At 39.8% G+C, this 26,854-nt stretch overlaps 2 protein-coding genes and 1 long non-coding RNA gene across 4 annotated transcripts in view; 1 reads left to right on the plus strand and 2 right to left on the minus strand.

Moving 5' to 3' along the window:
• Positions 1-413: 413 nt before the first annotated feature.
• On the minus strand, positions 414-10,669 carry alpi.1 (alkaline phosphatase, intestinal, tandem duplicate 1). Of its 2 annotated transcripts, none has more exons than XM_034882414.1 (11): positions 10,208-10,669; positions 9,132-9,260; positions 7,889-8,004; positions 6,666-6,840; positions 5,725-5,897; positions 5,342-5,476; positions 5,178-5,253; positions 4,503-4,637; positions 4,001-4,192; positions 3,180-3,296; positions 414-1,931 (listed from the first exon to the last, which is right to left on the minus strand). In XM_034882414.1, exons 1-11 carry the CDS (start codon positions 10,299-10,301, stop codon positions 1,657-1,659), a joined length of 1,617 nt encoding a protein of 538 aa, XP_034738305.1. In that variant the 5' UTR covers positions 10,302-10,669; the 3' UTR covers positions 414-1,656. The 2 variants fall into 2 exon arrangements, with proteins under 2 accessions (XP_034738305.1, XP_034738306.1); XM_034882415.1 differs by having other exon boundaries at positions 1,657-1,931; positions 9,132-9,257.
• A 1,270-nt stretch (positions 10,670-11,939) lies between these two features.
• The window catches only part of LOC117950501, a 786,205-nt gene continuing 771,290 nt past the window's right edge, over positions 11,940-26,854 (minus strand). The window contains exon 3 of the long non-coding RNA XR_004657922.1: positions 11,940-12,011. This is a non-coding gene — a long non-coding RNA (uncharacterized LOC117950501). The remainder of the gene's footprint in view (positions 12,012-26,854) is intronic.
• Positions 22,840-26,395, plus strand: srek1ip1 (SREK1-interacting protein 1). The gene is made up of 5 exons (XM_034881602.1): positions 22,840-22,893; positions 23,545-23,592; positions 24,359-24,505; positions 25,304-25,382; positions 25,591-26,395. Exons 1-5 carry the CDS (start codon positions 22,869-22,871, stop codon positions 25,826-25,828), a joined length of 537 nt encoding a protein of 178 aa, XP_034737493.1. The 5' UTR covers positions 22,840-22,868; the 3' UTR covers positions 25,829-26,395.

The raw sequence follows: 26,854 nt of genomic DNA on the forward strand, positions 1-26,854 counted from the left end.
TTTGATACATTTGGAGTTGTTTTCTTCACAGAGGTATTTCCACCATAGATTGGTGCTTAAAAGTATATACAGGAAATTAAATCGTTGATGCTCAAAACTCCCTTAAGGGAGCACACCCAGACCCCCCACTATAATATGCTTCCCCCCCAAAAAAAACAGTACAGTATAGTACAAACTACTACACTACCAAACATTAGACTACACCACTGATTTGCAGGACTATCCAAACATTCAGTAGGACGCCCCCAACTCAAAATGCAGCAGCAGAGATCTTACATGTACATTTAAACCCCCCCCCCCCCCCCCCCCCCCCCCCCCCCCCCCCCCCCCCCCCCCCCCCCCCCCCCAACCAGCTATATAGTTAGAGAACATTATACAGCCAAGACAAAATTGATCGATGGGCAAGCCTCAAACAAAAAGTCACATTTTGAAATTGTGCCAAGCCTTCTTCATTCTATTTTAAATGTTTCTTTTTATAAAAATCACCAAACCCGTTTTGGAAAAAGTCCCAGATATAAGTTGCTCTAGGAAATCGTTATAAAACTAAGGGACCCATAAAATAAGGTGTTACCTAAAATATGTGTTGTTAAATGAATTGGGACTCAGCCAGAGAAGTGTTTCACCTTTATTTAAGTTACATTTGCAAAAACACAGTATAAAAATACATTGACAAAATATTTGCTTACAAAATACATTCATGTACCTTACAATCCAAATAGATTACAAATCAAGTGATCTGACAGAAAACAGATTACAGTACTGTTTGGAGCCATAAGGTCAAGATGCAAACTTGATGAAAACAAACAAACATAAAGCTACATATGTTTCACTCCTGAAAGAGGTACAGCATTTTCTTGTAAGGTCTTTTGGTTTTGCAGCGTGGCACGGCACGATGGCTTGCAGTCCAGGTTACTGCTACTGTCATAATCTGGCGAAGGACGATCATGTACAGAACATCAACAGCTGTGTGTACTGTCTAAATGTCCACAAGCTGTACAGTGATCCCTCAGCCTGCTTGCCTATTTCAAGTTATTCTGGGTAGAGCCTCGGATTGATGTATAAATAGTAAATTTCAGCTTCTTGCAAATGTCTCATACCTCTAAGCGAGAGTGCTAACAGAGTTTGCATTGAACTTTGAAAAACAAGAAGAGGACAAAATTCTAACTAATAAAAGAGTTAGTTAGTGCAAGTTAGTAGTCATGATACAAGAACATTTTTGAAAGAGTCCTTGAAATAGATGGCTCTACAATGACAACAGTTGCATGTAGTGTTTCTTAAAGAGCTGCTTCCGTGTAAATTTATGTTTGCATAATTGTCTGTGTTCAAGCCTGCAATGTGTGCCTATTTCTTAGTTTGTATTTGAATAAGAGGTACTACATGCATGTCTGTGCTGGCATTTTGGATGCACTCTTGTTACAAGCTAATGTGAATGTACATTGTGTTGTCAAGATGTAGCATATTTATGTTAACACACACAGTACTGTATACGTGTATCCCTGCATTCTGACTTGCCAGCCTGAGTACAGTGATTGTGTGCATGCACTCTACAAATGTTTAGTGCATCAAGTGTCTCTTTTGCTGTAGGCATACAATATGTTTGTGTAAGTGTGTGTGTGTGTGTGTGTGTGTGTGTGTGTGTGTGTGTGTTTTGGGGGGTCATTTTAGCAACCAGAGGAGGCTAAGCAGGCCAAATAGGAGGCTTGAGGTTGTGTTTACACAACCGCTCGAGGTATGACTGTGAGGGTGAGGAGGGCAGTTTGTGTAGGGCTCTAAGCAGGCAGCGTAGGCCATGACGTGTGCCACGTAGTTCTGCTCTTTCACCCCATGGAACAGGTGAGCCATTGGACCTTTGGCGTAGATGGCCACATCTTCCCCGCCGTGCGTCTCAGAATCCAGTGGGACGGCAGCCTGCTGCATGTACTCCTCATCGTCTGGAGAGAAAACAAGTAGAGTGTAGAATGTAACCCACTGTTTTAGACAACTCTCTGCTTGGATCATCAACTGTCCATACAAAACAGATGCTTTTATAGACTTCATTATAAATTAACCACAAATTCAGTCCAGATTAACTTCATTCTTCACAGTGACTGTGTCACTCGCAAACAAGTAGCCTATTAAGTGAGACACCTTTTGCTCACAGCACTGGATTCCCTTTGTTTGTAATTCAAATCCAGAGGACACCTTTGGATAGCTTAAAGGTTACATTTGCCTCATATATGTTTTTGTGGCTGTTTCCCAGGAAAATGTGTAATCTGCTGTAATTTAACTTATTAAATTCAATTACAACATCTTCTATGCCCATAAGGTAATTTAAGTCATTTCAATGAAATTATAGCATTTACTGTCTGACTTTAGTACAGTGTAAGAGCGAAAGTCAGTGTACTGACAGTTTGTATAACTTTTCCTCCCTAAAAGCAAACAATGCTGACATCCAAAAGTGGAAAAAAGTATAATACCACTGTGTTATTAAAGTTATGATGTAAACAGAGTGTAGTATTTGGTGACTTGGCTTTTTTATCATTGTGGATTGATTTTTGGAAAAAAAGCTGTTAGAATTCTTATTAACTTTGACTAATCATACCTCTATTCTCTAAAAAATGTTGCAAGACTGTTTTGGCCCCACGCTCTCCATCATAATATAGATGCTGAATTTTAAGTGCTTCAAATTTCTCCAGATGTATACATAAAGATTTAAGAAATAAATCTCTCACTTGCATTGCACGTTTATTAAGGTGCCAGATGGATTGACTGTGCCCTTTTGAGACATAACTAGTGGTTCCAAAAACATAAAGTGACGCCAGTCCTTTCAAAAAGACAAATATGGGGTTTTAGATGGTATTTCATCCTTGGAAAGAGAAATTTCCACCTCAAACTATACTGAACACACTCATGCAATGATTGAAGTGAATGGTGCAGAACAAGAGGAGGAGGAGGAACTGGGTCATTGCTGTCCAGTGTTCCACAAAGAAATACAAATAACTGTAATGTTACATGTATGCAATAATGCCTGTGCAAATAACAGAACCAAATTCATCAATGTGAATGCCATAATTTCATTTCATCATATTTCATCTTTGCTTTCTAGACATGAGTCAGATGTCACTACAACAGTATTCCCTGTCTATATACACATCAGTATATACAAGTGCCACATCTGAAAGACATTAGTTTGTGCTTACAATAATCCACCATTGTGATGTTCCCTCTGGTTCCATTTATGTGGACATAACCAGGGCCGTTGGCGTACAGGATGCTGGTGAAAGGCATTTTGTCATCGGCTTTCTTTGGTGCCAGACCTAAATGACAAAAAATGAGGGTGAGTAATGAATAATACAGTCACAGCATGTTTTCACATAGAGCAAAAACAAGTAAACAGACTCACATGTACTTTATGAGACAAAAAAGATAAGATAAGATAAGATAATTTGTTTATTAGTCCCCAATGGGGAAATTACTGCACTACACTCTGTGTACACACTTTTTTGTTAGTACTCACACACAGGCCTGAAATACACACACATGCTCAGGACCTATACATGCACTATACATGGAGAGATGTCAGAGTGAGTGGGCTGCCAGCTGAACCAGCGCCCTGAGCGGTCGGGGGGGTACGGTGCCTTGCTCAAGAGCACCTGGCAGTGCCCAGGAGGTGAACTGGCATCTCTCCAGCCACCAATCCACGCTCCCAACTTTTTGGGTCCATACGGGGATTTGAACCAGTGACCCTCCGGTTCCCAACCCAACTCCCTATGGACTGAGCTACTGCCACCCCCTAAAATACAAATTTGAAGCTTTCAACTTGCAAGTGATATAACCACAATCTTAAACATTGAGTAAAAAGCTCCACATATGAAAAAAACTCTAAACTCTAGTCATTACATGCTATTTTCCACATATGGTTTGCATCTGAACACACATCTATTTTGTAAATGGCATGTGTCTGAGGATGACTCTCGTGCCAATTTCAATCTGGACTGAATTCAAGTGTTTTGAACCATACCAAAGATTGGATTCCCTCGTGGTGTGTTACCACCAAAGGTGAAGACATGGGAGTGGTCAGCAGTGACCACAGTTAGAGTATCGGATTCCCTGGTTAGCTGTGCAGCACGCTGAATGGCTTGGTCGAACATCACAACTTCTGTCAGTGCCAGTCTGGCAATGCCATCATGGTGACCATGATCAATTCTCCCTCGTAACAGACCAGCACAAAACAAGTGAATTAGACTTGGGCCAAAACATTTGACTAGTGCACATCAACTAAACTCATTTCAGCAGTAGCCGCAGTCTTTGCCTTGAATTCTTCCCAAAAGTATCTTAAAAACCTTGAATTGAAATTAATTCCCTGTTTTACATTAAAAGCCATGTACAATCAGATTTTAACGGACAATACAGTAAAAGTCCCTCAAGGTATAAATGACCACCATGAACATAATTCTTCATGATTCTTACAACAGCAAGTTTAATAAGATTTTCTGTTAGAGGATTGTTGATATAGTACTCATCTTCCACAAACAGGAAGTATCCTTTGGGATTCTTGCTGAGGATTTGAATGGCCTTCTCTGTCATCTCAACAATTGAGGGGTCACGTGTTCTGTTCCGGAAAACTTCAAACCGCATGTCCTTTGGCTCAAACAGACCTGGAACCACAAAAAGAAAAGACTTTGGCCTTGTATGGTGGTAATGCTGAGCTAAATCTAAACTGTCAGAGCTGAAGAACAGAGTGAGAGAAAACACAAGACTTATGACCAAAAATCCAAGCTGCTTCCAAAATCACGAATGCCATTTACTAATTAATCAATCAAAATTGCTGCACATACTATTTCTATTTTGAAAAGTTGAACAGGGGTTCTGCTTAGACAGTTAAGATGTTCAGACAAGCAATTCCATTCATCAAGAAAATTCTCCAAGCCTGCTAACAATAAAAATAGTAAGAATTATTATTGCTACATGTTTTTGGGAAACATGTCAGAGCACTTTTATATGTAGTAAAGATTACAGACAGAACACATACATGAAAGCATTATAACTGTGCAAGACAGAAACGGTTATGTTGCGTCATTTTAGATAAGACGTTTATCTCAACACCTCAGGGTCAAGTTGTGTATATGTGTGTGTGTACATCACATGCATATGCAGTGTTGTTGCTTTTCTGCCTGGGTTAACACATCTATACACACCCATGAGCCGGTCAGTTGTTTTAATATTAAGCTCATCAAACTCCTTTCTGTGCCAAACATAGTGTGACTTCTTGTTCTGAAAAACAAACCAGAAGACATTTGCATCTGTGACTTATATCTTAAAATATATAGAAATGTTCAAAAGCAATCTTGACTAATCCTACTGGTTTAGCCTTCAGCCACACGTCAATGAGGTTCCTCTCGTCTTTGCGGTCCCCCTTGCGAGAGTTGGAGGTAGGGTACTCGGGGTCTGGGGTGCCTTTTGGGGTCATATACATCCTCCCTCCACCCAGAATGACCTTAAAGGGAACCCAGACAGAATGGGAACATTATATTTGATAAGCCTATGGTGGTCATGGTACTGAAGAATAATACTAATCTAATAGAGCACTGTTGATTTCACAGAGCTCCTTATAAACACTCATTTGATTTTGTAGCTACAATTTAAACCAGAAATAATCTCTGAGTCCTGATGATCAAGATGGAAAATGAAAATGCATTAAGCTGAAAAAAAAAAAAAGTGCATAACGGAATTCTTCTTACATACATCAATGTCAACATTGGTGACCAGTTGGGTTGCAATGTCGACGCAGCCCTGTTGGCGGGCGCTGGAAGGAAGATCTGCGTCACTGTACCAGCTGCGGCTGACAGAGTGGGCATAAGCAGCGGCCGGGGAGGCATGCTGGACACGGGTGGTGGTCACTACACCAACTGATTTACCTGAACAACACATAGACACACCCAAATCAGAGAAAACACTGTTTAGGCAATCAAACAAAATGTGAAAGTTTTCTGTTGGACAAATGAAAGTGGGACCTTGGGTATGCACATTAGAAGTTTACTTATTCAAAATGTTCTTGGACAGAGAGCTGCTCTATTTTGTTGTGTTTACTGGTCCAACTATTACTAATTCAATTAAAAATCATGAATCCTAATCAACTTGCCCTTGGGAAACTTGGCTCCTAGAAACGTGATTATGATAACAACTGTATTGCTTTATGGCTTTATGGGAAATATATAACCATATAGCGTGTTGACATAATAACATAAAAATGCATAAAGACTGTACATGCGCCAAATTACACATAGAAAACACAACTCATACATCTTGTTGCTCACACAGTGAGTGTAATATTTCTATTAATTGACACTAATGAGCTCTCAAACATGAGTCATGAACATAGATGGACACAGGCAGTTGCACACAAATGATATACAGGACCTTGTGCATGTGACATACATGACTATAAGAACAAAAGTAAATGCAGGCCAATGTTAAATTATATCTTATTTAGACACAGGTAGTGTGAACATTGAACTGGGGAGTAGCAGCTAAGGTAGCAGGGTTTTATTGTTTTATTCCTCATGTTTTATTCAACGGCAGATATGGACATTGCATATCTTGAGATAGGAATGTGACTCAAACCAGATGACCTTTCCAATCCACAGCACACTGACTACACTTTGCAAACTAGTTAGTGGCTTTACCTTTTGCTTTAGCACGCCGTAGTACTGAGTAGACCTCATTACCAAAGGTGGTGTTACACTCGTAGGCTACAGCGTTAGCACTGAGCCCCACTGTCTTAGCATTGGCCTTCACCCCACAGTGGTAGGCTGTGGCTGTGCTAGCACTGTCTGCTACTTGCTTGTCCACACTGTAGGTCTGTGGAGTAAAAGCACAACACTATTAAAGGCCAGGGTGGAAATAAACATTTATTTCAAGCATCATTTCCATCTCCATTCTATAGGATATAACACAGAGACGCCAAAGACGCTGAATACTAATTCTCACTCACACAATAATGGAGGGATTATTCTTATCCATGAAGCAGGAAAACTAATTTTATCTGACTTTTGCTGTTTTAATATTTCTGTCCCAATATCAGCATTTTCAGCTGAAGATTTGTTTATAACAAAATCCCTTAAAATCATTTTCACACAAAGGTTGGAGTACTTAATTTAAAGCGGGATTGTATGAGGCGAGATGAAACTTCTGTGAAGACCGAAGCATGTGAAAAATGGACACACACACACATACACACAAACACACACACACACACACACAAACACACTCACTCCATGTGTCACAATGTATTGATTTACCAAGCAACCACAGACACATGCATACACATGCCTGAATAACAATAAATAATAAACTGAATAATAAGTGTATTACAATACCTATCTTTTTCTTCTTGTGTGTGTTTGTGTGTTTGGTGTGTGTGTTTGTGTGTGTGTGTGTGTTTGTGTGTGTGTGTGTGTGTGTGTGTGTGTGTGTGTGTGTGTGTGTGTGTGTGTGTGTGTGTGGGGAGACAAAGCAATTCACAGAGGGGTGACAGACTGAAAAATGTCACTTAGACCTATTTCCATTCATTAGCTGTAACGTATTTTGAAAAACATATGCACATACTAAATTACTACTACTACTTTGAGATCACAAAGCTAAAAAATATAGAAGCTTTTTTAGCAATAAAGCTTTTTTAGCAATAAAGCTAAAAATGCATGTGCTGATCAGGACATTACAGAAAAACAACATATATACATTGAGTATGAACAATATTTGGAGAAATGGGAAATAGTTCATTAAAAAAAGCAAGTTTTATGACGTAACCCTATTGCCACCTTCAAATTACAAATTGTGTTGCAGTAAAACTTAATGTGTTAGTAAATAATGACTAATGAGCTAAGAGTTAACAGTTTTGTGCTTTCACCTTTGACAGGGCCACATATGGGAAGGTGTCCATGGCCAGCATTGTCTCCTCCCCTGATCCGCCCTCCATCTGACCTCGCAGGATTCGAGCTGCTGACACTGTGGACACGCCCATCCCTGAGAGACAATGATTTACAGGTAAAGTCACTGATATCGACATCTTAAAGAAACAACACTTTGGAAATATATGTTCTTAATGTGTTCACATTATGTAAAGGTTTATTGCCCTCTGTCCAGTTAGTGACGGTTAAAAAAATCCAGACCACAAACATTTTAATGCGTTTTTTTGAAAAGCTAAAATTATATAACTGTCAGATTGAAGGGGAAAAGATGATTCAATACTTCTCTTAACAATCTAAGTAAAAGCATGTCAAGGCCATCAACATCAACTGAAGCTACAAATGAACAGGGCATTTAAGGTTGTCTAGGATAACCACGTCTTCACACAGACCAACACTGACTCTACCAGGCAAGTATTCAGACCACTATAGTTAGAACATATAACACATAAAATACTTAAAGATTCAGCTATGTCACTATATATAAGCATTCAGTATATGTGTTTAGATTTTCTATTAAGGGACCTGTTTTATATCTTCCTGTGGTCCATTATTGGATTCCACCCCTGATTTTGAAAACCATACTTTACAAAGCCCATGTCCCAGTGGTGCACTTAACTCTCCCTTCAACATCACAGTCATAAAACTGAGAACATGCTCTGGGCAGGGCATTTCTGGAGAGATGCTCAAAGAAAACTCAGCCTCGACCACCCAGAAATGTGACTCAGTAAGTCTGATTTAAAGCAAATATTCTAAAAGTTAAAAGGAAAAACACAAGAAAAAAAAGAAAATGTACTCACACAAAAATACAATGCCAAGTTCAACAAGTTGTCCTACTTTAACAACAAAATAGGCACAGTTTGTGCCAATCAGTGTTTTACATTAGCAACTTCTTAGAGTCGCATTTCTTGATCAAAGAATGATAAAAGAAAGTCCAAAGTTTTATTACAACCACTTGCTCATCAGCCCTTTCAAACAAATGTCTGCTCTACCAATCATTTTCCCTCAATCTATTCTGAGCACAGCAAACACAGTGTGAGTGGCACACTTGAGCATTGACTTGCATTGCATATTGAGCTTTATTTGTCATTGAGGCTGAAAGTAGCAGCTTTTCCAACTTCAACCACAACCAAGTCAGTGTTAAATATTTGCTGGAATATATTCCATAATGATAGCATGACCCACCGTCGCCGAGGAACAGGATGATGTTCTTGGCTTGGTGCTCCCGAGGGCGGAGTTTCAGCGCAGCATCCAGTGTTGCCTTAGCCTGAGCATCCCAATAGGCTGGTTCCCTCTCAAGTTCATACAGCACTTCTTGGTGGAAACAAACACATACAGTAGATGGAGAATGAGATGGGTTTGGCAAGAAGAGAATCAGGCAGTGGTGGAAGAAATGTTCAGATCCTTTGCTTAAGTAAAAGTACTACTACCACACTGTGAAAAGTACTCTAATATAAGTAAAAATCCTGCATTGACAATGTTACTTGAGTAAAAGTATATAAGTATCATCAGGGAAATGTACTTAAAGTACCGAAAATAAAAGTACTCAATGCAGAAAGATCCTTAAGTACAAGTACCTCAAATGTGCACTTAAGTAGTAAATGTAAGTAGTAAGTAGTAAAGTAAATGTCAATAGTTACATTTCACCACTGGAATCAAGTGTCATAATGATTGTGTATGTGTGGGTGTGTGGTGTTTGCATGCGTGGAATAGTAAAGCTCCAGAACACAGAGGCTTCAAGTGAGTTGAACTGTGTCTGTGGGAGACTGCACACTCATGCATCTTTCGCCGTCTTTTTCTGACACTTTGAATTATATTTTGCCTGGGGTTAGACAAGAGAGGAGGCTTTCTTAAGCGGTGTCAAAATGACAAAAACAGCCACTTTGGTTTCAATCCGTTCATGCCCACTGAGAGTCACAGTGCAGGAGGTCAAACAAGAACATCCCTCCTGCCACAAATCAAAACAACGGAAAAGCAAACACCCCCTCCCACATTTTACATAAACAGGTAGACACAGGCAAAAATATACTTACGCACTTATGTGCATCTACACTTTCACAGACTCTTAATTACAACTACACACCTGTGTTTGTGCTCATGAACGCAGTTGAAGTTCTCAAGCACAGTCTGTTCTCACACACTCACCCATTCCCAGGTTGAGGTTACCTGCTTGAGTCCCTCTGCGCGTCCATTTGCCTGCCCACAAAGTGCTACTAATATCCCAACCACAGGCAGCCATAATAAGTCTGTCGTCTCCTCACCTTGGCTCTTCATCGCGGCCCGGCCCACAGCCAACAGTACGGGGCCCAGAAGGATGAGCAGGAGATTGGGGGTCCTGCAATGTGGCGTCTGCATCTCTAATCCAAGCAACCTGGAGGCTGGAGAAGCACACCAAGTAGCACACCAAGACCAAAGGAGACAGGGAGAGAGTGTGTGTGACTGCTAAGACCTCCGGCCCTGCCTTTTTAAAGCCCCACTGGGTGTGTAGTAAGGAAGTGCCCACGCCAGCTCATAGGCTTAGAGCCACAAAAGAGGGAAGAGAAAATGTGAGAGAAGGAGGAAGAGCCAGGGGAGAGAGAGAGAAAGAGAGAGAGAGAGAGAGAGAGAGATGGAGAGAGAGAGAGAGAGAAAGAGAGAGAGAGAGAGAGCCTGGGACCACACAAGAGTGCAGTAGGATCACAGCCCCTCTACTCACTTTGATTTCTGAAAATGCACCACCCCCATTTTATTGTTTTAAAAGGTTGCTTGCCCCCCCCCCCCCCCCACACACACACACACACATACACACACACACTCCACTGTGAAGTGTGATAGGAATGTGAATGGTCCTTTGATGTGGTAAATGTAAAATGGGTCTTTTTTTCATGCAGCAGCCTTTAACAGGGAGAGAAAAAAATGGCTACCCAATTTGTGTTGGCATCCATCACAATACAAATCATAATTGTGTCTTTTTCCAACCCCCCCTCCTGCCTCGATGTGCTCTGCTTTTCATGTCAGGAAAATGATCATATTTCCATTTCCCCCCTCTTGCATTTAAAAGACCCCAACATTTTCCCTCACCATCTTGTCTTGGCTCGTTTTTCCAAGGGAAGTGAAGAGGGTTTTACATTTTTCTTCAGTGAGGTAGTGGCTGCGGAATACTGCCTGCAAAATGAATAATTTTCTCTTCTATGCTAAAACAACAGTTAATATGAGAAATGAAGTGAGTTGGGCCAACTTTGTTTCACTCGGCCAGAAGAATCAAATTCCCAAGGAACGGGTCTCGCCTCGTGAACCCGGGAGGCTGAATCTTGTTACAATTCAGTGCTCTTGAAGATCGTTCACCCATTGCCAACAGGAGTTTGCAGTTAGTCACATGTGCCTAATCAAGGCTGGAATAAAACCATAGCAGCGATCTTGGTAAAGAGGCCTCACATGATGTGGGCCACACCGCATGAACTAGAAATACCAGTGGCAATGTGCAACGTGCAAAGAACAGGAATTCTTGTGGAGGCCTGTCTGTCTCCATTTGTTATGGGTTTGCCCCTGAGAGAAAGTCTATCTTATGTTGGGAAAGTCAAATTAGTTTCCTGCAAGACAAGTGTAAACACCTGGTGGCTGTTTAAGGTCTTACCGTGGATCATCCATCCACCAAACACTTCTCAGTAGCTTTACTGGCTGATTACATGATAAGCTTAATGCTTGTGGGAAGGCGGCAAACTCCTGGGAATGTAGAAGAATGATGTAAACAAAGCAGAGCACAACAACACTCTAAGAAATTCAATCCCAATGTATGCTTTACATACATTTCAGTAATGAAACCAATTTCTGATGTTAAACATAAAGTATCTAAAATGAAAGCCACTGATTCATAGGTTTTACAGAATACTTCCAACTTGAGCTACTGTATGTATTAAAAAGTATCTTTTTTCACCTAACTACCTCCAAAGCCTAGATATTTCCTATTGACACCACTACAGAACATTTCATCTCCCACCCACAGACACTTAATGCTGGACCCTCTGCAGTTTGCCTACCAGCCTCGTCTGGGAGTGGACAATGCTGTCATCTATCTTCTGCAGCGAGCTCATTTGTACCTGGATGGAGGTGGCGGCACTGTGAGAATCACATTTTTGATTTCTCCAGTGCATTCAACACTATCCAACCACTGCTACTAGGTGATGGGTGTTGGTGCGTCCACAGTCTCTTGGATCACTGACTACCTGACAGGCAGTCCACAGTTTGTGGACATGGTTGAGGAGTGCAGATACCTGGGTGTCCACAACAGGCTGAACTGGAAGATCAACAGCACTGCTGTTTACAAGAAGGGGATGAGCAGCAGGAAGGCTGGCTCCGTTATTGGCTAACTAACTAACCCTAACCATGAAAGAAGTCATTCCTACCACAGGCAATAACATTTTTAGCACTTCATCACTGAGTGTTAGATAAGACTCCTAGACATCACAACTGCACTAAGTGCATCTTGCACAATAAGTTTATTTACATCTTTATCAATGTCAGGTAAGTAGTTGTACATTTGTATTCCCAACTTGTATGCATTTTAAATATGTGTTAATGTAATAGTTGTTCTTGTGGGATCAATAGTAATCTATATATTTCTCTATCTATCTATCTATCTATCTATCTATCTATCTTTCTATCTATCTATCTATCTAAAAACACGTATCATGTTTTTATTCCCCTGAGCAAATCATGACTGCAAGTAGCCATGATCCAGTGAAACAAATCACATGCCGCGTGCAGAGTCTCTGCTTAAAGAATATATACAGTGTAGCCAACTGTATATAGACATGTCCTGGCCTATAATGAAAAGCAAGTGTATATAGGATATTTATAGTCTAGCAGATGGTGACTTGTGTACACTATTGAGATCATGACGCAGAGGAACTTACACAGTGGGGGGCTTTTATTCATCATGTGGTGTGTTCAAACTGATTTCCTGTTCTGAGCAACAAAAATAAAGCACCTGTCCATGAATCTTAAAATCATACTGGCCTGGTAAAGAACAATCATAACTCATGAACAGGACTAATGAGTGTTGCTAAAACAGCAATTTTTTTGTTTTAGATCTATGACGCCATTGCTTCACATACAGGTGTCACGTCTTTTTCGAATATTTTATTGTGCAAGGAAATTCTACACTTGGGTAATATCTTTTCCTACTTGTTTTGTGGTTGTCTGCTTTATCAAGAGTTTTCTTTTCTTAGGTGATGCCCAATGAAACGCTCATAAGAGAAAGGGTCATCAACAAATTTTCAGTGAGACCTAAGCTGGATTTTAAACTCATGTATTAGATTTGGTTAATCCAAGTTCTACACCACCTCCCTTTCTAAACTGAGTACCAGGAAATAATACATCAAGGAGAAAGCATCTACTACCATTATTTAAGAAGGGTTCCAGATATAATTATATAATTTCCTTGGAGTCCCTTACTGAAAATCAATCCTCCCAGTTTCTCTTGATGAAATGTCAATTGGCATTCTAGTGTGTTCGGCACAAAACACTGATGTCCTGTGTTAATTATCAATCTGAAGGAAAAATCCCCCAAAACCACCACAAAAATGAAGGAATTGGTCGTCCTGGTGGGTGATAGGGTGTAAGACATAGACCATCCTTGGTCTTGTGCAGCTGTCACCTATCCAATTTCTCAAAAAGCATGAAAATGTTCATATTTTAAAAATACAGAGAGAACGAAAGTACTTCCAAGTGAATTGGGATTCCTGAGCTCTTACAAAGATGTTTCTTGCAGGGGTTTCCGTGTATGGTTGATATGTAAGAACCTACAGCAGACCGCACTGGTTTACAGTTACACACATACCTCTTCACACACACACACAAGAACTCCCTCCCTCCAGCATCTGGATCCTGAGTCAGACTCCCCTAAAAGTAAATTACAAATGTACTCCCCTCTGCACCCCTGCCAGGCTCCTTTAACGGATTCTGTAGATTCTGCAAATTGCAGTACTTAACCAGTTTTTTTTGCATCTAGATTACAACTCATGGAGGAAAATGTTTAGGTTCAGGTTGCCAAAGCAAGGATGTACATGTGGGTAGTGCCAGACCACACAACCACAATTTCAAAGAAAGAACCAAATCCTTTTCACGGCTTTTTAAACACCTTTTTAAAATCTTTTAAAATTGCTTATTTTTAGGTAAGACAAAGAGAGAGAGAAATAGCGGGAAAGAGAGAGAGAGAGAGAGAGAGAGAGCGATTGGGCCAATAATAATGATGGTCAAAGTTTTAGATTGGTATCTTACAGAAGGGAGAGAGTTAGATATCCAGTGAAAAAAGAAAAAGTTGGAGGAGACCGATGGACTGCCAGATCTTAGAGAGAATAAAAAACAGAGACAGCACTGGTGGAACAACTACACTAAGTCTGCTGTGATGCCTCCGATCTATTTTGGCCCGAAACAAAAATGAACCGCCCTTCCCCGATAATAAAGACAGGTGACGAATATAGCTCCATCAATTTAAAGAGGTACCACAAATGAATGAACCCCTTTTACTGCGAAACACTGGTGACTGAGATCCCATCTCAGAACAGTTTGACGGCCAGTCATAAAAGGTTTTACTGCTGGCATGCAACTCAATTGGGGGACAATTACAAGTGAAGTACAGAGAGACCCACGTCCTGACACAAGGCGGCTCACAGAAAGTCAAGAGAGACTGCTACCTCGACATCAAACAGTCTCAAAGTTTTGAGAAGGGGCCCCTCTTAATTTTTAATTAGTCTCATAAAGGAAATATGGACTTTATCCTCATTAAGCTTTACTGTGTGTGTGTGTGTGTGTGCACATGTGTTTGTGTGTGTGTGCGTGCGTGTGTGTTTGTCTGTCTGTCTGTCTGTCTGTGCCTCCCTTGCCTCTTTGTGATGTGTTATAATTGTCTATAGTTTGTTATGTCTGAGTTCAGACCAAAAGTTATGAAAAAGTTAAAGTCATATCCAGGCTAATGGCTCCAGTGTTACCAAGTGCATTTGACATCATGTCATGAAAAAACGTTTTTGTGGGCACACATTGACCACATTAAATATTTGCAAGTTTTTTGGTTTCCTAACCTTCGCCCTTTTTCTCGCTTCCATAGCAACATCACAAATACAAAATTTGGACTCACGTGCGCAGCCACATCCAGTGAGAAGTGAGCTCATCAAAGGTATCATCTTGCCTTTGAGTCTTAAAACCTGAAAGTATATCAGACGTATTTCTCTTTTCCCAACACTGTTATAGTTATCTCCACTTTGCTGACCTTATTCCTCTTCTGCCTCTCCTGTTTTCTTGTTTCCTTTCGAGACAATGGCGGGCAAAGTTTCTAACCTCCAAGGAATCCAGAGAAGTAACGAATGACTGATAAAAAAAAAGTTATTTTCCTTCCACCACTACCGTTTTGTAGATTTGGCTTGCATCTTCTGTTTGAGGAAGAAGAGAAGGAAGTAGGAACACACTTATATGGCACCACCAGCATAACTCACCTTTTACTTTGTTTGCGTCACAAATATCCATCAAATCAGATAGCGGGTCTGTTTACCTCCCTATGCTGCCATATTTTCCCTCCACAATTCATATCAAAGTGTTCTTTTCTCTCTGTCCTTTGTGGACCCGTCTGTCAGCAGCTCACACAGGTTTAGGCTTTGAAGTTTGCTGTAGGAAATTTCCGAATTGATTTAAGAGGAGTCAAAGTGGGACAAAAGGTTTGGAGGATGCAAATTATTATTATATTAACAAGTGTGAAGATGCTGTGTATTACAAAGACGAGCATGTGAAAATAAACGTGTACTTTAATGAGCTAAATGTTGATTGAAAACCAGACAGACAGAAACATGGGAAACCCAGTGAGATGCATTCAGGATGGTCGAGCATGGTCCGATGGGAGAACGGAGTTGCTTTCCTCGACTCTCATTCAGCTAAGCAATCTGCTTACCCTAGATCTCCTCCACATCAAAGAGCCCTCGTTACGGGAGCTATCAAACCTGCACAGAAAGATTCAGGGAGTGACAGGGAGAGAGAGAGAGAGAGAGAGGGAGAGAGAGAGAGAGAGAGAGAGAGAGAGAGAGAGAGAGAGAGAGAGAGAGAGAGGGAGGAACAGAGTTGGGAGGGCAGAGAGGGTGAAGGACAGCAACCACACTCCTATTGGATACAGACGTATCGTACAAAACAAATTAATTCCAGCTGCTATTTGCCTCATCCGGCGAGACCTTGGACAAGACCAGACAGAAACACAAGATATAGCCGAGCAGTTGCCAAAGAAAAATGTGCAAAAATATTCCCAAATAAGTTTTTAATTGGAGTCCAAGTAAATGAAGGCCAATTGGAGTGCTGGAACAGCCTCAAATCAGAATATTGCTCTTGTTTCTCACAGCTTTTGTTTTCCCTTCTGGGAGGACGCCAAAGAGAGTTCCTTTTTCCTACATGGCCACCCAGGCGTGATGCTTGTGCTTGTGGGAGGAACATTGTGTCAGGTGGTGAGGTTGGAAGTCTCCGCGACTGGCGCTTGAGGTCAGACTTAGGTTTATTTTCCTAGGCAGGCCTCTGTCCAAAAACATCCTCCGCAGCATCCTCAGTGTCCGCCAGGTGCTGAACAGACAAAGCCTGTTAGCAGAGTGAGGAGAACTGCTGTGGAATGGACAGCTTCTTTCCTTCAGCTGGTTTGGGGGTATTTACAATTTAGGCATTCGACGTCACACACTCATGCATGGATTACCAATAAGGAATGGGGTTGACATTTTTTGAGGACCACATTGGACCACCCAGTGGGCACTAAGAAATTTGTCATTGCATGGGTTTGACAGTAAGTCCACTATGAGCTTCATCACACAGTCCACACTTGCAATTTCACAATGGATGAATAAAGTACCACTGTACAAAATAAATGTTTATTGGAGAGGTCTAAACCTTCACTGGTCCAGAACAAACGCTACTGAGGCAACATTCTGCTACTCTTGGCCCTCTCCACAAACAAGGTGCCCACAGGATGAGTCCTTGTGATTGTTGCTGTTGTTTCTTCTAGCACCCCCATGAATGAAACCCCACATGTTTGGTTTTGAGTGAAATGCAACTGCTGGATGGATATCTGAGAAATGAGGTGCACACTTTCATATCCCTATGAGGATGAGAAATGAATTAGATTAATTTTGGTAATCCCTCGTTTTTTCATCTAACACCATCATCAGGTCAAATTTGGAACTTGAACAATACTGTGTCCAAATAAGATGCTTTATGAGCACATACCTGCAAAACTAATGACATTCCCATCATCCTCACCTGCAGTAACTAGAAGCACCGCTGTGGGTACGCATAGCCTTAAAGAGCCGCTTGCATTTCTGAAGACTCTCTGGACTATTTGGGAATAATATGTGGGAGCTTTGCTTCTTTCTGATTAAAACATGTTAATTGTGAGGTGGGGTTAGCTCAGTTGGTAGAGCCGTGGCATAGATATGGATGTTTACTCCTTCACGCAGCAGCCACGGGTTCAACTCCCCCTTTGCTGTTGTTGTTCCCACTCTCTTTCCCCCTTTTCGTGTCTTCATCTGTCCTGTGGAAATAAAGGCCTAAAATGCCCAATACATCTTTAAAAAAGCATGTTAATTGATGTAGATGCGTGAGCACAAATAGTTTCAACGTCTTGCTCTGTGCTTTTTTCTGTAGGAAAATGTCCCTCATACCTAAACATCCTTCTGCCCCCCAGCCAAGTTCTCCAGATGACTGTTAGGGTAACATGCAACTGGGTGACAACAACATTCAGGCTGGGAAAAAAGTTCAAGGCACCACCAGAGTACTTTGTGTGAGGCCGCTGTTTGAAGCCATGTCTTTGACGTGTGTTTGTGGAATGGAGATGTGACTAATGAATCTGAGTGCGGGTAAAAGCTGGCAAACAAGGAAATACATTTTAGGTTTAATTGACTGTAGAGTATCCCAGTGGAGTACATATTGTATCAATCTTTTGTTTCTGACTTTGCTCATAAACACATTACCAACACATTTTGCAATGAGTTGACCTTGGTGTGTAAAGGACATGGTTCATCTTAGTTGGAAGCTTACATTAATTCCATCAAAAAATGAAAACCACATTCATCATGCTCATGATTCGTCTGTTTCGGCACATTAACCTCTTTTTTGTCATGTTATTTATTGCATTTAAGGTTTTTTTACATTGGGTTTCAAGTTGAACAACATCCGCGTCTCATCGCATTTGTTGTGAATGGGGCTTGTTGTTTCTGGGGAAGAATTTCTGTCTCTCAGGATCATGCAGTATAATGGGTTACTGGAAACGTTTTGTTTGTATCACTTTCATGTCCTACTTCAGTCAAAAAAAGGAACTCATTGTGACTCCCAATCACTCATTTTAAAAGTTGTGTTTTGTTTGTAGCACCAGGGAAACAAAAAAAATCCCTCTGTCAGCTTTTTAGTGACGCACAGAGGCTGCAGAGAAAAAGAGGAAGACTTTATGGAGCCATATTCATGTCTTTTATTAGAATATATGTAGATGTGTAAAAGGTGTATAACAAACTATGAGGTACATGGTCAAAGTAATTCTAGCATTTCCAACACAGTGTGATTGCTTTTTACTGGAGATTCACTGGCTCAATCTCTTCACATTTACACAAATACACCTTTGCTTTTTCTTTTTATCAAGTTAGACCCTAACAGATGCAAAAATGGAGGATAAAGATTGTAGAAGTGAGGCTCAGGTAGGATGAAAGAAAAATAACAGCAGTAAAGCAAGTGAGGAATGTTTTCTTTTTCAGGGCAAGGCAAGGCAGCTTTATTCGTACAGCACATTTCAGCAATGGGGCAATTCAAAGTGCTTTGCATTAAAACAATAAAAAAATTTAAAACAGACAAAACACAATAATGAAAGGTACAGTGCAGTTTAAGAAATTAAACCTTAAAGAAATGAAGAACCATGTAAAGAAAGGCAACTGTCATGGTTGTGTCCTTATGTCAAGTTTCTGTTTTAGTTGGTTTCACGTTTTATGTTTTTTTTTTTTCATGGAGTTCCTGTTTTATTTTGATATCTCCTGTTTGTCTTCATTTACTTCCCTTGCCTTCCTTCCTCTAACTGCTTTCACGCCCTGGGATTACAAATTTTCAGCTTGCCAGTCCCCAGGCTTAAATACTCACCATTCCCACTTACCCATGCCAGATTGTAGTTACACGTAAGTCACTCTTTCCAGCGTTTATTCCTTGTTTGTTTTCCCAGTGTTTATTCGACTTTTGCTTTGTTCCTGACCACAATTATTGCCTACCACTTCTGTACCTTTGCCTGCATTGTTCTCTGAACAATAAACCACTTACCTGTGATTCCCTGTCTGAGTCGTGCTTTGAGTCCGCTATTGTACCATGACCGCAACATCAAAAAGAAAAGTCTTCAGCCTTGATTTAAAAGAACTGAGAGTTGCGCTGACCTGCAGTTTTCTGGTGGTTTGTTCCAGATGTGAGGAGCATAGAAACTGAACGCTGCTTCCCCTGTTTAGTTCTGACTCTGGGGACAGAAAGCAGACCTGTTCCAGATGACCTGAGAGGTCTGGGTGGTTCATAGTTTACTATCAGATCAGAAATGTATTTTGGCCCTAAAACCGTTTAGTGATTTATAAAATAGCAAAAGCATTTTGAAATTAATTCTTTGAGGCACAGGAAGCCAGTGTAAGGACTTCCGAACTGGAGTGATGTGGTCCACTCTCTTGGTCTCAGTGAGGACTCGAGCAGCAGCGTCCTGAATCAGCTGCAGGGAGATTTGTATGACATGCGCAGACATGTAGTACACAAGTTTGTGAACCAGCTTGTCAGCAGCTACCAATAAGGCCCTCCTTAAATGCCCAATCTATTGTTGGGTACCATATACATTCGAGATATATAATTCTCACAATTAAAGAGTTTAAAATAGAGATACAAAATGAACAATTAGTGTGTTTTCTTTTTGACAATATACGCCTGTGTAGGGCTTGGATCACAAGGCAAGTTTAGCAGCTCAGCAAATTTTGGTTTGCTCACTTTTAACTGAGCTGGATCACCTTGGTTACCGTCATTGCATAGTAAACCTGATCTGGAGCAGTTTCAGCTTAGAGCTTTAGAGAGATCAAGATGGGTAAAACCCACCTGCTAAGCAATCAGCTTGCCGGAAAGTCATAATTTCTACAAAAATCTAAAAAGGTTTCTATGTTTACAATAAACTGACAAGTAATAATGAGTACTGAGTGTAACAACTATAGGCAAGTCAATTCACCTTAAACACAATCAGTTAGCATGTAGTGTTACCCAGAGCTGGAGTTAACAAAGCAAGTCAACCAAAAGAAAGATCGACAAAGCTGAACTTTGAGCCTTGTGCCTCTCAATGATATCCCTCAACTTTGTGCTTTGTTTTTGGATACCCTTTGATTACATTTGGATCACAGACTGTGACTTTAACAATGAAATGCTTTACAACTTTGAAGATGAAAAAGTTGAGGCATTGTTTTAAGTGGAATGATTACATTAGACAGGAATGTGTGAATGAAAACACTACTTGTAAAAAATAAATCTGGAATTACACTTTCCGATTACCCTGAGTCACAATGTATTAAATGAAATGTAACGCGATATATACAGTAAATTAGCAACCAGCAGATGCATTTCTTCCACTCTGTTAGTGTAGACAGACCAATGATTTATGGAATTCTAAATGTTATTAACTGGAGACTGGGTGGTATGCAGTTTTCTGTCTTGGGCTTGAAACATTACTAGAAGCAGATGTGTTATTGTGGTATTGTGTCATTTGTCATTTCTGTATCTATTCTGCCTTATTGTCTTTACTGTCACAGCAGTTGCAGCCTATTTCATTTACCTAATAGTAAATTAATTCTTTTACAAAGGTTGTCTCTCAATGTTCTTGTTTGTTATTTGCACCTTACAGTGGTTGGAAAGTGAATGTAACATGTCTTTACAGTGTGTAAGTCAACTGTGTATGACTTCTTTAAAACAGCTGCACAGGTCTAACAATTACTCCTTGCTTTACTTTCTTACCCAAGGCAACAAACGGACAAAGTTGCAATAAAGCAGGCTCCTTTGAACTGTATCTTAGCCTTGTTAAACAATCTATGTTCTTAAAAGCAAGCCAAGATATTAAGTTATGTAAGTGAAGAAAAGCTTTGGTTAAAAGCTGGATACTGCTAAAGTAATGCTACATTTTCAGACAAGACAGGCTACTGTGAGAAGATGTAAGGTAAACACTACAATTGGATTATTTTGACCAAAACATGAAATAAAAACCTAAGCATCACACTGATTTAAGGCTAACAGTCATTAAATAATTGCCCTGTGTCTATATCAAGAGAATTACACGTTTGGACATTGTGTTGTGGTGCTAGAGATGATTGTCAGCATCCTGTCATGTAGAGGAAATAATAATCATATGGGATGAAAAAGTCTTACTGTAAAACACACAGTGATAATGAAACAAAAATGCTAAAATCTTTGCAAAAGATCTGATTTTATCATGCCTTAAATAATCAGATGTAAAATAAAAAAAGATCACCTCTGCAACAAAACCCTCCTCAGCTCTCTGTGATTTTGATAATTAAACATGACAGAAGGTGTGGGTTCATCTGGTCACTGGCTGAAATTAGAGCAAACAGAGTATGTGTTTATAAGCGTGTGAGGTGGAGTAGATCAAAGTCCTCAGGCTGAGTGGAACTTCAGAGTTGGGAGGCAGCTTATCGTGAGGCATCACCTGATAGGCAACGCTGACTTTAAGAAAGACAGTTTTTACCATAAATAAAGTAACTAAAATAACAGAACAGTCACTACGGCAGATGGCATGATCAAAAGACAAAGAGCAAGGATGTATGTACACATATGTGTGTGTGTGTGTGTGTGTGTGTGTGTGTGTGTGTCTGTGTGTGTGTGTGTGTGTGTGTGTGTGTGTGTGTGTGTGTGTGTGTGTGTGTGTGTGTGTGTGTGTTACAGTCACAGACATAATGATGAGGGCAAGTCTGGGGGCCCCACATCTGTCGACATTTTCCATCTGCCTGTCTGAGTATGGCTGCCTACAATTAACCCCTGACAGAAACCACAACTGGCTTTACTGGGAAAGCAATTAAGCATGAGTAAATATTATTTCTGAGAAATTCTTGGCATTTTTTTTACACCCTTATGGATATGTATATTTTATCCATACATTTTATCTTTTGCACTGTTTTGTTGTTTTTCACACACATTAATAAACATTGTTGGAGGGAGGCTGACAGCTAAGATTGTCATTGCCACTGACTGCTTCTCTTTAATGGTTGTGCAAATAAAAATGAAGGAACTTTAAATGAACTAAGAAGGATAAGGGCAATTCAGGAAGAGCCAATCGATTTTAATGTATCACACTATATCATAGTCAACACTTTTCAGCAGACATTGCACCCCTCTAAATGGCAAACCCATGCCCATGTGCCTTAACATCAACAAATATACATTGAAAATACACCAACAATAAATAGACATGTTAGTTAATCCCCCTTACATTGAGAAAATTAGATAGTGTTCATAATTCACTGTAGCCTATAACTTTAACCGATTATGTAGCATTTTTCCTCTTCTCATTAACAGTTCTAAACTTTGCATCATTTGCTTTTTTGGGTCTTTATATTGTACTGAAATGAAATGCAAAACACAGATTCAACATCGAGATTTAACTGATGTAGATTGTTTAATCTAATTGTTGACAATTTCATGTCTTTTAGCTATTCAAAGCTCGCTTGAAATGTGTATGTTGGAGGGGCGGTGCAAGCGCCTGCTCCAACTCTAGTCCAGCTGATGGCGGTAATGCGCCGACAATTTGGTTTGCAACCCGCCAGTGAACGTGGGGTAGCGAAGAAGAAGACGGAACCTAGTAGTTTCTAGAACAAATGTTTCCCTCCGACGTTATTTTGAGTGAAGACCCTTCAGAATTGCGTCTTTACAATGGATAACTCAATGGCTACCCCTGGTTGGTTTTAGATTTTATTTATGTATATAGGTAGCTTTACATTTTCAGATGTATAACTCATGGAGTTTCCTGTTGTAATATAGCAAACGTTTATGGAAAACAGATTACCTATGTGGTTTAACAAAGCGATGCTAACCTTAATGTTAGCCTAACGTTAACTTAGCTAGCTAGTAGACAGACCATAGCTAGTAACAACCTTTTAATAAAACATATATATCGTTTACGTCTCACGAGAAACTATTAAACAAATAAAATAGACTCAAGCGTTTTTATTTCTTGATACATGTCTACATTTAGTGCTGTACTAAAGCCTAACGTTAGCTACACTTCCTGAGCAGTGCTAGCTAGCTACCTGAAACCCAGTGTAACGTTAACGTTATAGGTGAAAGCTTTGACGTTTGTTGTTCTCTACATCGTTAGATCCATGTCCTTTATGCGTTAATATGAAAAAAGGAGATCCTAACATATATCTACCTTCTCACTTAAAAGGAAGGTATTCAGCTACATGTAGCTAGTTAATGAACATGTCGACCCAGCTAGGCTAACGTAATAGTCTTGTTATTTGACATTCACGTGGACTTGTACACGTTACAAATACGTAATTAAGCTACTTTAAACGCTATAACACTTCTATTACTTATTATCTCACAGGTCCAAATAAGGACAACATCAGAGCTGGGTGCAAGAAATGTGGATATCGTAAGTAAAGCTTTTTCACACAAGTTCCATCACAAGGTAAAGGTTGTCATTACACCAAAGTCATTAGATTCATCTTCTTGGAATCATGAATATCTGCACTAAATTCCACTGCAATCCATGTAGGATTTGTTGAGATATTCATTCTGGACCAACGTGATAAACTAGCTGATCAACACTGCCATCACTAAAGCATAACGCTTGCATGTCCTAACAACTATAACAACTATAACAACTATCTGGCGTCTGTCTGTACAGATTTCACTTCATTCAGTGGATTTGAATGTGAGGATAGTGGGGGCAAGTGGATACATACCAACGGGCCATTTTCAGTGCTTATTTTTTAATATGTGGCAGCTATTGTTTATGTAATGTCCGATTAACAATATGAGTTGACGAAATTCTCCAATTCCACAAGAAAGTGTGAGAAATGGGAGAGAAAGGGGAAGGCAAGGTTGAATAATAGGGCTGGGCTAATGGATGGCTGTGTGTGTGTGTGTGTGTCGTTTTATTAACCTTGGTTAATGTAGGCTTGTTATGGTAGCAAATCTCTTGCAAAGCTCCAGTGAGTACTTTATGCAACTCTTACATAGTAATAATCAAATGCTTGAATTTTCTTTCTTTTTTTAAATTGAGGTAAAATTCACCGTGCACTGATTTATATTTCTTCATCAACAGCTGGAAGGGTTTAACTAAAGGTTTTGTCTAAAACATAAAATTGTCTTGCTTTGTCAAATTTATTAATTATGTTTGGACATTAATTTTTCAGCGGGCCACTTGACCTTTGAGTGCCGAAACTTTGTCAGAGTTGACCCCCAGAAAGACATTGTTCTGGATGTAAGCAGCACCAGCAGTGAGGAGAGTGAAGACGATGAACCTGCCCCTCAACGCAATGAGAAGTTGGGGCGAAGTAGAGGTAGGCCTTCAGTAAACAGTCTCTAAATAAAGACAAGGTGATATTACATGAGGAAAAATTGAATTTTACAAAGAAAAAAAAAAAATATGGATATAGTAAAATACATAATGCAGGGAACTTATTTACAGATTCACTAAGGACTTTTACAGAGGTTGCAATGGGATATTAAAGCCATTAGAAAACGTTGTACGTCAGTAATCAGAAGTCATGGAACTTGATGTTACTCCATAAACAGAAATGTTTGCCAACCTGGAATGTGAGGCTATGTTACAAAGCTGCAAGAGAGAAAAAAGAAATGCTAATGACTATTTTCCCTACTGACAGGATACAGTTTCTGTTTTGCTCTAAAAGCGTCTACGTAGATCTTTCCGTTTGTGTTGATTTGAGCCGCCCCTTTGGCTGAAAGCAGTAGCGGTGGGGACAAAAAGAAAACCGGATTTTCCGGTGTAACACCAAAATCTGTTATTTTTTATTGTCAGTCTCGTTTGTTGTCACAAGTCATTTAAAACCATCAGATGTAAAATTAAACGGTTTCAAAAACGTTTCAAGTTCCTCATAGCTACTTAAAAGCTGCAATCATTAACACAGTCACAATCTATCACTGAAGTAAGGAAACAGAATGATGACTGAGCCTATAGCCCACTGATGAAAGTATTGCAATATTTAAACATCTGCAGTATTACAAACTGGGTGTGACATCTCGGAATAAATGCTGTATTCCAGTTTTTTTCTGCATTGTATAGACAGCTACTTTTCCAGTAAAAAGTGCCTTGACTGTTTGTTTATGAATTTGTGTAGGTTCCCATGGCGATGACAACAATGGTAGAAAAGAGAGACACAAACGGAAGAAGAGCAGTGACAGAAAGTCAAGAAAGAGGTAACTACAATGTTGTTGTTTTTTGTTTCTGTCCACACTGAACCTTAACATCACTGTTTTACATATGTTTCTGTTTTTATTATGTGTGTGTTCTCTGCTGGAGAAGAGGTGTATAATTCACTAAACTTAACATGTGTTTGGCTTTATTGGTCATTTTACATATTTGTGACCTTGTGGTGATTCGATTGGTTATTATTCTCCTCTTCAGATCTAAGTCGTCGAGTGATGAGAATACAAAGAAGAAAAAGAAACGCAGAACTTCTGACTCCTCATCTGACGAAGAGGAGAGGAGGAGGAAGAAGAAGAAAGTAAAAAGCCCAAAAAAGAAAAGCAAAAAGAACAAAAGGGAACATGGGAAGCATCACAAGAGACAGAAGAAGAGGAAACAAGAATCCTCCTCCCCTTCTTCTTCCAGCTCTAGCGAATCCTCAGACCTCAGTGACTAAGACAGCTGAACTATCCAGTGTCTGGACGACTAACATCATTATTCTCCAAGTTCTAAGTTTCTAAAGGGCCCCTCATCTTGTTCCATACAAGTGTTTATTACTGAGACCAGGACTTAAATGATGAATTAGTGTAAACACACTGTAGAGTGCATTGTAAACTGCATACATCATGCAGAAGACACAGATGTGTTTGAGTTTTGTCATTACACGTTTGACAGTGAAATATGTACACATGTTCCGTCTCCTGTCATACATATTGGTGAACATCAGTTTGAGGTTTCCAAGTCCAATGAAGAAATGTAGTTCAGGAAAGAACTGGATATCTTTGGTTAGAAGTTCTTGCATGCGGTCTTTTTGTCTTTTTTTTTTTTTAAATTTTTTGATTCACTACTTCTTTGAAATTGTACCCAAAACCCTTTTAAAAGGTCAACTTTGAATGCCAAACCTCATTTGATATGATTCGAATGGCTAAGGGTAACAATGATAATATGAACAATTATCAACCCATTCCATTTGTCAGTGGTGACAAGTCAGCAGCAGTTATACTACTGGCTAATATCAGAAGACTAAATAGTTTTTGCCTTCTTAAATGTATGTGCTGTAATTTTGCTAGGATGGCTTTTTAGTACAATACAACTTATGGAGGTTCATAGTAAGACAGTATTTCTGCTGTTAATATGATCATTGTCAAAATATGACTTATGTTATTTAATCACCCCTTGTTAATTACAAAAACATCGACGTGTGCATTTTGGGAACTGAGTTTTTATACAGCTTTTTAATTTTTTTTCTTTCCTATGCACAATTAACCATTGCGTCAATCTATCTTATTTGTCATCCCCATCAAGTCTTTCATTGTAATAAAATTATTTTTGTATCTATCTCTACTGTCTCAGTTTTGTTTGGAAATAATTCATAGTTACATTAATTCAACATGTGAGATGGCAGGAACTAGTCACAAAGGTTGTTAGGTGATCATGCCAGAGAGACCTGCTGGAACCTCACGTGGTAACAGAGTGGATATAA

Source organism: Etheostoma cragini, chromosome 9 (genome assembly GCF_013103735.1).
Source record: "Etheostoma cragini isolate CJK2018 chromosome 9, CSU_Ecrag_1.0, whole genome shotgun sequence".
In the NCBI taxonomy this organism is placed as follows: domain Eukaryota; kingdom Metazoa; phylum Chordata; class Actinopteri; order Perciformes; family Percidae; genus Etheostoma; species Etheostoma cragini.